The 10,092-nt window shown below is 46.3% G+C and overlaps 1 protein-coding gene across 1 annotated transcript in view; it reads left to right on the top strand.

Moving 5' to 3' along the window:
* The window catches only part of CACNA1I (calcium voltage-gated channel subunit alpha1 I), a gene marked incomplete at its 3' end in the record, with an annotated part of 89,522 nt that overhangs the window by 69,674 nt on the left and 9,756 nt on the right, over positions 1–10,092 (top strand). The window contains exons 23-29 of the mRNA XM_029087198.1: positions 1,016–1,208; positions 2,310–2,461; positions 4,023–4,132; positions 4,740–4,873; positions 5,634–5,704; positions 9,387–9,465; positions 10,044–10,092. The exon at positions 10,044–10,092 is cut by the window's right edge and continues 64 nt beyond it. Of these exons, the coding sequence (XP_028943031.1) occupies positions 1,016–1,208; positions 2,310–2,461; positions 4,023–4,132; positions 4,740–4,873; positions 5,634–5,704; positions 9,387–9,465; positions 10,044–10,092 (788 nt within the window). The remainder of the gene's footprint in view (positions 1–1,015; positions 1,209–2,309; positions 2,462–4,022; positions 4,133–4,739; positions 4,874–5,633; positions 5,705–9,386; positions 9,466–10,043) is intronic.

The raw sequence follows: 10,092 nt of genomic DNA, 5'->3' as shown, positions 1-10,092 counted from the left end.
ACAGGCCAGGATGCTGTTGGCCTTCTTGGCCACCTGGGCACACTGCTGGCTCATGTTCAGCCGGCTGTCGACCAACACCCCCAGGTCCTTTTCCATCGGGCAACTTTCCAGCCACTCCTCCCCAGGTCTGTAGCATTGCATGGAGTTGTTGTGACCCAGGTGCAGGACCCAGCACTTGGCCTTATTGAACTTCATACCATTGGTCTCAGCCCATCGATCCAGCCTGTCCAGGTCCCTCTGCAAAAGCTTCCCTACCCTCTGGCAGATCAACACTGCCGCCCAGCGTCATATCATCCACGAACTTACTGAGGGTGCACTCAATCCCCTCATCCAGATCATTGATAAAGATATTAAAAAGAGCTGGCCCTAAAACTGAGCCCTGGGGAATACCACTCATGATTGGGTGCCAACTGGACTTAACTCCATTCAGCACAACTCTCTGGGCTTGGCTGTCCAGCTAGTTCTTTACCCAGCAATAAGTATGCTCATCCAAGCCACGAGTGGCCAGTTTCTCCAGGAGAGTGCTGTAGGAAACAGTGTCAAAGTCTTTACTAAAGTCTAAGTACACCACATCCACGGGCCTTCCATCATCCACTAAGCGTATCACCCTGTCATAGAAGATCAGTTTGGTCAGGCAAGACCTGACTTTCATAAACCCATGTTGATTGGGCCTGATCCCTTGGTTGTCCTGTATGTGACGCGCGATGCCTGGACCATCTATTTTACCACATACTGGTGGTGGGCCTGATCTGTGGCTGGGGTTGTGCCTGAATTGTGGGTGACTGTGCAGGTGGGCCTTTGACTCCCACCTGCTCCATCAATTGCCAGCTGATGCCAAAATCCAGTCAGCCAATTACAAACTGTCTTGCCTGTAGCCCCAGCTCTTCCCAGCCCACTCCCTTGATTTACATAACACCTCCCCACCAGCCAACTGTCATGGCAGGTCTCATCCCCATCATTTCCATCAGTTGCCCATCCAACCAATTGACTGACTCTGTTCTCCCCTGTCCTCCAGCCCGTGACCAACAACAACCCATGGATGCTCCTCTATTTCATCTCCTTCCTCCTCATTGTCAGCTTCTTTGTGCTCAACATGTTTGTGGGGGTGGTGGTGGAGAACTTCCACAAGTGCCGACAGCACCAGGAGGCCGAGGAGGCACGACGGCGGGAGGAGAAGCGCCTGCGCCGCCTGGAGAAGAAGCGAAGGAGTAAGGCACAGCCTAAGTGTTTGGTCGGTTCGTAGGCCAAGGTTTTCTGAGAAAAACTTTCTCCTCTTCTTTTTCTTTCCTGATGGACCAGTCTCCAAAATGCATTGCTTGTGGCTGCACTCTCAGCCTTCCTCCCTGTGCCACTGCCGTGTCGCTGCACACCTCACCAGGGTAGTCTGGAGAAGAGGGGTGTCTGACAAGGTCTGCTGGGACTCTGGGGAAAACCACGAGGGTTTTAGCACCTTTCCCCTTGGGAGATAACATGTACCAAAAATACCCCTGTGCACCTCATCGTGTGCACTGTTGACACAGGACGTGCTCACATTGGTACACCTATTGGGCTTGGGATAGTCCCACCTGGGCTTTGTGCAACCCAACTGATGTTTGGGGGAAGATTGGGACAGACCATCCTTTGTGTTTAAACCCAAATTTAAAGAGAGAGGGGGGAAAAAAAAAAAGAGGAAGATCCCTGTGTTTTGTTCCTAGCTCTTTCCATCAATGTTACAGTGTCACTCCTTGGGGTCCTGGATCTTCTGGGGTGAAGCAAGTCATCTGACTAGTGTTTCCATCCTCTTCTATATTACTTTTAGACAAATATTGCAAAAGTATACTTGTCCATGGAAATCATCCCTACTACCCCAGACTGATGGTTTTCTTACATTCACAGCCTGTAGGCATGCTTTCCCTTCCTCTGTTCCAGTTTTTCCCTCTCTCCTGTGACACCCCAGGGCCTCTCCTGGAACCATCTGCTCCCTTTTATCATTTGTGATTTTAATTTGTCGAGGCATGAAATGCTGATTTAGCAGCATTCCCACAAACATAGACTAACAGATTTTCTTTCTAGCATTCCTTTTCTTCTCTTTTTTTCTATTTATTTTTTCCTCACTTCTATTTTCCTCTTTGTTTGCATTTTTCTCTCCTTCCTATGTCCCCTATCTTTTACATATCCTTTTCTATTCTTTCCCTCTCCCTTTGTCATTCTGTTTTCTTTCAACACCTATCACCACTTTTATGCCTGCTCCCTCCTCAGTGTTTCTTACCCATTTCTCTCTTTCTTCCAATTTCTTCCTAACTCTGCACATCTCCCTCTTTCCACTGAAGAGGCGCAGCGTTTGCCGTACTATGCTACCTACTGCCCCATACGCCTCCTTATTCATTCGGTCTGCACCAGCCACTATCTGGACATCTTCATCACTTTCATCATCTGCCTCAACGTGGTCACTATGTCCTTGGAGCACTACAACCAACCTGTGGTGAGTGAGATCATGGAGATAAGCCCTGCTTCTAGTCATTATATTATTTTGCTACAGCTCTCTGACAGTCTCTGCCCATCAGAACAGGTAGAACACTTGAGTGTCTCTAAAAAATGCAGTTAAAACTTTGCAAGAGTTACCGTAGTAGGCAAAGTTATGTGAAGAGTTTCATATATATCCAGAAAAGTAGCCCCTACTCAGACACTTGTTATCCATAAAAATCAATAGAGATAAGGTATCAAAGCCAGAATCAGGCCCCTAGAAAGCATAGTGCAATTAAGTGTCTGTGCTTTATATTATTAAGTGGGTATGTGGGTCACCCAAGTTTAGCTGCCTGGTCTGCTTTGTGAACCTAACAGGAGGAGTGGTGGAAACAGCAGTGTCCTGGGAGCTTCAGGCTTTGCATCAGATTTCCAAATGTCAGTTCAATTCTCCTGCCATATGGCCTGAGCTGAGAGGACTATTGTAGCCGTTTGTGTGTCATGAGATATGGTGTCTTTACTGAGCCACCTTTTTTGCATAAGAGAAGCTGGGGACAAAGTGCTGAGCAGAGCCCTTCTCAGTTGCAGGGGCTAGTTCCCAGAAAAGGGCCTTGAAGGCCAAATAAGTTTTATACTTTGGCTGGGGAAGACCAAGTACCTCTGAATGTTCCTGGCCAAGCTCTAGATGCCTCTAATGGAAAAACTCTATGCTGCACACATCAAAGGAGCTTTCTACCTCCATATGTAGACAAAGCATTCATGATGACATCTGCCCAGTGGCATTTCAGTTTTCTTTTCAGGAGAACCTTGGTTGAGGTAATAGCTCTGGTGCCTGGGCAGATGCTGTCCAAGGTAGCTCAGGCTTTGATGAGGAACTGACTCTCTCTGTCCTCATTCAAATCCACTGTTTCTTGCCCAGCTGCTCACCTTTTATCTTGCCCTTGATGGTGCCTGATTTTACTCTGCGGGAACTCTTAACCTTTATCTGTTGTCATCCTCACATCAGGTCTTTGTTCCTGAAAAAGTCACTCCTCTTGCCTCCTCAGCTCCTTCCCCTGGAACGCAAGTCCAGCCATGCCAGCCTGCTGCCACACTCTGCTAAAGAATCTTGCCAAAGCACTTTGAAATCTCCCAGTACAAAGTGCCACCAAATGGCAGCATGACATATGCCTGCCCCATACCAAGGCACAGAGGGGTTTTCTCCCATCAGAGATGACATGTATACACAACTGGAGTAACCTTCATGCCTTACTCCTGGTCAATAGCTATGCCAGTGCCATAAACATGCTGCCGTGCAGCTGGCATGGGCTACTTGGTGGATTCTTCTCGCAAAAGCTGCCTCCTCCCTGTTATGCTGAGTAGTACAGGAGAAAAAAACAATAACTGATCATGAAAACTACATGGGACAGAGAGGCCAGCTAATAGTTACCCTTAGTAGGTAGCTTCCACATTCCAGTAGGTAGGAGGCGTGAAACAGCTTCCCCAACTCCCAGTGAATTCCTGGCACTCAGGAGACTCCCCTTACAGGCTGTGTGATATTGCTTTTACCTCAATTCTTTACCTTCTCTTTCTGCTGTCAGTCCCTGGAGACCGCTCTCAAGTACTGCAACTACCTGTTTACCACTGTCTTTGTGCTAGAGGCAGTTCTCAAGCTAGTGGCATTTGGTCTGCGGCGATTCTTCAAAGACAGGTGAGCAGAGGGGTTAGTCAACCATGGCTGTGGGACATATGGGTTTGGGATGGAGGTTTTGAGGGTGGATCCCTCTCTGGAGCATGAGGTGGTAGCAGAGTGCCCTGACTGCCTCCCAGTTCTGCACAGCAGGGACTTAGCCTCAGCCTGCATGAGCTGCAATGCCTAGGCAATAGTAAGAGTTGTCCAAAACCTGCTTCTTAGTTGGCATCTGCTGGTTAGGCTACAAAGCAAAGGAGGTGACGTTAGAGACAGCCATTTTTTTCCTGCCCTTGAGGCAAACTGGGAGCATGCTGAAGCAGAACATATATAACAAGGCTGATTCGAGATAGTAAGGCCATAAAAAGCTGAGCCCATTAGTCAAAGCATAGCACCATAGTAACACAGCTCCATGCTTTCAGATCAGGCTGGCTTGCCTCTGGCTGCTCAGAGTGTGTGTAAAGTGAATCTCTGTTTGTCTGCAAAAGCCCATATAAGCTGACTCAGAGTGGGGCCTTGAACTTGTACATAAAGAAATATTTAGGTTGAAGTGGAGGCAATTCACTTTCTTTTTCAGGGAAATGGAAAACTCCATCTTCCTTTACTCTCTTCAATTTTTCTTCTTAAGGTGGAACCAGCTAGATCTGGCCATTGTGCTGCTATCTGTCATGGGCATCACGTTGGAAGAGATTGAGATCAATGCTGCTCTCCCAATTAACCCCACTATCATCCGAATTATGAGGGTGCTGCGCATCGCCCGGGGTGAGAGAGACACTGTCCGGAAGCCGGGGTGTAGTGGCCGTGGAGTGGGACTTGCTGCCATGACTCATTGAGCAGTGGCTATAGTCATGGGTTCCTCCTGTCTCTAGACCTGTCAGGGAGGCAGGGGATGTGATGAAGGACAGCCAAGAGGCTAAGGTTTTCTGCCTTCCTTAAGCTAGGCATTTATATGCAGTGGTTTTAACAGGAGGTGAAGGACTAGGAGGGTGAACAGATCATGCAAAAGCTGAATTTTCTCTGTTTTTTTTTATGGGGCAAATATGACAGTGGTGTTTGGAGAAGGGGCCACCAGCAGGTTGAAGTTTGCACTAGGAGAGGACTAAATCTTCCTGGGGGTAGCCAAGATGTGCTAAGCTGCTTTAACAGATGATGGCTAGAGGAAGAGAAAGTGATGGAAAACATGAAAAATTGGAGCAGAGGGAGAGCTGTCATACACATTGCTGGGAGAAAGAGGGCTCTTGGCTAGACTGTCTAAGTGAAGCAGAAGAAGCCCAATAGGCATGGGTGGCAGAAACCGAGTATTTAGTAAGAAGGAGATGGGTGGGAGGAGAAGGAACCACTGGGGTTGTACAGTTAAAAGAAGTGGGCAGAGGGATAAAAGGGCTGAGGAGGAGAATCCTGTTTTTCTAGAGTAAGGTGAGACAGAACATCTGTCTTGTGCTACTGCCAATAGTAAGTCACACAAAGGATGGACCTCTTGAGCTCAGACTGAGTGACATTTCTCTTGTGCTTGTTGTGGCAGTCCTGAAGCTACTGAAGATGGCCACAGGAATGCGAGCACTGCTGGATACAGTTGTTCAAGCACTGCCACAGGTAAAACAGACCAGATACCCCAAAGACTCCTTTTCTGCACCCTTTTTCCAAAGCATTGATTCTTGTGGTGTCTTAGAGGTGGTGTCTACTATGTTTTGCGGGCAACTGCTTGCAGTTAATGTCCAGGTTTTCATATTAATCACAGGGGTACAGCTCACCTCATGTCTCTGTTCTCCACTGGGTGAATGAAATAAGGCTTGATTCCTGGACAAGGGCAGATTTCTTCCCATCATGTCTACCACTTACAACTAGTCTGTAGCTCCTCTCTCTTCTCTCCATAAGAAAGAAAGAGTGACTTGCAGCCATTTCAAAAGGAGGTCTTTGTGTCTCTGCCACTCTCAGCCTTCCCCACATGTGCCCCCTTTTCCACCCCCCCATCTATAATTTGCACTTCCATTGCTCCTTTTCTTAGCCAGTGCCGCCTCCTTCCTACTTTATTTTCTCCTTTCTCCTCCTGAATCCCTTTGTGTTTCTGAGCCTCTCATGTATGAGAAGCAGTGACGTGCTCTGTTGTGGCTCACACAGCCGGCAGTTAAGTGTCTGCTGCAAGACAGCTAGACAGAAGGATTTCATGAGCTGTGAGTGGCAGCTGTTCCCGAATGAGATGCTGACACGGTGCTTTACACAGGCATCAAACCCACTCTGAGGATACTCCGTGATGGATGAGAAGCCAGGGAGACTGGTCCCCTTCCCTTTGGATCCTCCAGAGAGAATTGTTAAGCAAAGAGTAATGGCACCAAGTGGCTCTACTGATCATACATCAGACTATTCCCTTGGCAGGCCCTGAGCAGGCAGCTATCTTGCATGATATCAAAATGCATGGGCATTTGTCAGTTGATTTATCAGCTAATGTGCCAGTCTCAGTGAGTGATGCAGAGCTGAGAATCAATCTGAAAACAGCATGAGTAGTTACCCAAGGAGTTTACTTCTGATGTTTGTGACAAATTATATGTCAATCTGAATTAGAGAAATCTTGTGGCACAAAAGTGAGGGGAAACACTGTGATCTTTCCTGGATCCTGTGCTCTGTCTGATCTCCCATGCTTTTCCTTATACAATAATAATTTCTATTTTTGTCTAATAATAATAATAATAATATAATAATTCCAATTTTTGTCTAATAATGATAATAATATAATCCATATATAGGATATATAATAATATCATCATCCAGGATAGCTGGGGGCTGAGATACAATGGGCAATGGAAAAAACAGGAGATTAAGGGTGTTCTTACAGCAGGCAGCTTTGGGCAAGTAGCGTTTTTTAGTTCTAGCTCTGCTGCCTCAGGCTGCCTCAGTGCAGCTTTTTTGCACCTTTCTCTTTTCCATTCCAGGAGCCACAGCTGCTGATTTGCTCAGGTGAGGATCTGGAATGGAGCAGGTCTCCAGATCTAGCATCTGCATATCTGTGGCATGTTTGTTCTGCAACCCAGATAAATGCAACACAGAGATATTAACAGCTGTCTGAAGTAGTATCCAGAAGCCCTCAGAAAGAGGACTTTGCAATGTATTTGCACTTGAATCAGGAGACTCAACTTCTACCCCCAAAATATAAAGAATAAGTAGGAGAGGGGGAAATGTTCATATCCCTGTCATGTAGATGGAGAAACTGAGTCCTTAGGTAGTGAAGTGTTTTGCTCAGGATAGCAAAAGGCATAACTAGGACCTCAGTTCGAGCCTCAGAGCCCTGCTATCTTGTCCTAGCTACAAACCACAAGTGCATTCTTCCGTATTTTATGAATTCTGTTTTTTCTCTCTCACATTCACCTACAGCTCCTTTGCTAACCAAGATGATAGGACAGGTCTTTTGGAGGACATTAATATCTGCCACAAAACCCTTATAAGCAGATGTCTAAAGGCCTGGCCTCTAGGTAATACCAAGTAATCCTTGCAGCATCAAAGCTTATGATCAGTCCAATTCCTGTTGATTGGCTTTTGCTTCTTTCTATAACAGGTTGGCTTCATTTGAGAGTTATATAACAGAGGGATAAAAAAAAAAAAAATCACTCTATAGTTAAAGTTATGTAAAAAAATCTGCACTTAAAGCAGGGTTAAAATCCCCCAGTTCCACTGTTAAAAGATTGAATTTAGTCTCCATATTTTATACACTGAGTCTTCAGGGGACAATTGAATTATTGTCCAAGATTTATTGGCTTTGCCAAAAGAAGCAGTTTAAAATAAGCTGTCCTTTCCCTTGTGCTTTTTCCTCCTCTCGACCTTTCTCTTTATGTTCCTAGAGCACAGACTCACATCAGGGATTTTGGCTTGCTAATGGCATATAAGGCGTCTCAAGTTGTCCTGTTTCAATTCCCTTCCTGTCTTTGTTATACTGCAACAATTCTTAATAGTGAATAGAACTTTAAAATTAAAGAGCCCTTTGGAAATTTAGCCCTTAGCTAAGTTTTATTAACTTCTTTTTCTTAATGCCTTGTAGATACAGACCCAGAGGTGCGCGTTCAGAGCATTTAGTATGGTGTGTCCAATTTAGTCATCAGAAATAATTCCTTCCACTGAGTATGTAGGGAGCCAGGGTCTGGCAGCCCAGGGGAGTGGGTGGGCTGAATCATTTATTTCTTTCCTGAATTTGGATGGCACAGCAGTTGCAATGACTATATTAGACTCCTGAAGCAGATGATCCTAAGAAAGGCCCAGTGACCACATTGTATTCAGAGCAGACACACACTGTTCAGTTTTTCAAAAGCACCCATATTAGGTCCTTAGTTTTTCCCTGCCTTCTCTTGCTCCACCAACACTGTGCTAACCATTACTGGCATTTTCTGTTACTGTTCAGCCTACCTCCTCCAAAATTCTCTCCTGCTCCTCACATAAAACCCGTCTGTCCCACATACCGCGAGGCAGGAGATTTAGAAGCAAGCAGTGATTTGGGAGAGTGAGAACTTAGGGGCAGTACCCATGTTGCTGGTGGCACTGCTGCCTTTGTGCACCACAAAGCAGCAATCATCACATTTTGGGGTTTCCAAACAGCAGCTGCTGGAGGCCTAGAAATCAGGCCTGTAATTCACAAGATACAAAGGAAGCTCTGCTTCCATCTTGGCTCCTTCATAGTTTCCTCTTCTCTCTTCTCCTTCTCCTCTCCACATGTTTCAAGCAGGCCATGACCCTTCTTCCTTCCTGCCTGTTGACTCCTGCCACAAGCCCTGCTGTAACCTCCATATGTGGCTGGTGCTTTGCCCCACCATGCTCTGCCTGGTTCATGGCAGGAGCTGGTGTATCTGTGTTCCTGTCTTTTTGGAGCACTGCTATTGTGTTCTTCATGTGAGCATAGCTTCAAGGGACTTGGGCAGTTTGGTGGGGCATGTAGCACTGCAGGACATGTCTTTGTGCTGTAACCCATAGCTTGTCCTTCACCCAGCCAAACTGGCTTCACCCTCTGTGCCCCTGCTCCCCTGCTTTTTGTATTCACCTGGCCAGAAACTGCACACTTCAGTCAGTCCTGGATGGAGCTCGTACTGGAGAGGGAGCAACTGAGAAAAGAGCATTCTTGAAGTCCAGAAGCAACTGTTGCCATCACTGGTGATTTCCCAAGTGTTGAGCAATTGTTTGGTTGCATTTGTACACTGGGAAATTGCTGCTGTTCTCTTTAGGCTTTGAAAGACAGAAACACTTGCCTGCACAGATGAAATAGGCTTTGGAGTAAGCTGACCATGCCGTTTGCTTTCAGGTGGGAAACCTTGGACTGCTTTTCATGCTCCTCTTTTTCATCTATGCTGCTCTAGGAGTGGAGCTCTTTGGAAAACTGGGTAAGTCTCAAGCAGACTGTGCTCCAGTGTAAGCTACAGACCTACTGGGAAGCTGAGGTTTCTCCAAATCAGTACTTATTCAATAAAGGACTGAATTATTTGGTGGCTTTCATTCTCCCTTATGCATAATTGATTATAATTAAAGGATAAATTTCCTTCTAAATTGTTATTCTTCTAACAGCCTAATAAAGCAGTGTCTGGTTTCCCTTTCATTCTTAAACTTTTGCTTTTTCTGCACTGCCTACCTTGATATTGCCTTCCAGATTACAGGAAAATCTCAGGGAAGGCTTGATTATGTATTTTGCCATGGAATATCAATCAAGAAGGAAGGCAGAACAATGACACATTGGGAGGATTCCCCTGAGCAACTGAGTTACACTGCCTGATATCCTGGGGCTGAGCCATCAGGGATTTTTCTATATTGCTGGGCAGTGGCCAACTGTTGGACAGGGTGCTGAGGCCATTACCTGAAATCTGCAGGCTGGGGGAAGGCCGAAGTCCCCTTCCCCAGTTCCTGCTGTTGATCTCAGGGCTAGCTGTGTGTCCTCCACTGATAGCTGTGGTCCCCTTCTTTTCAGTATGCAATGATGAGAACCCCTGTGAGGGCATGAGCCGCCACGCTACCTT

This window comes from Antrostomus carolinensis, unplaced genomic scaffold (assembly GCF_000700745.2).
Source record: "Antrostomus carolinensis isolate BGI_N321 unplaced genomic scaffold, ASM70074v2 scaffold17421, whole genome shotgun sequence".
NCBI classification, from domain to species: domain Eukaryota; kingdom Metazoa; phylum Chordata; class Aves; order Caprimulgiformes; family Caprimulgidae; genus Antrostomus; species Antrostomus carolinensis.
Note: the sequence above shows the minus strand (reverse complement) of the source record. Positions and strands in the feature narration are given on the sequence as shown.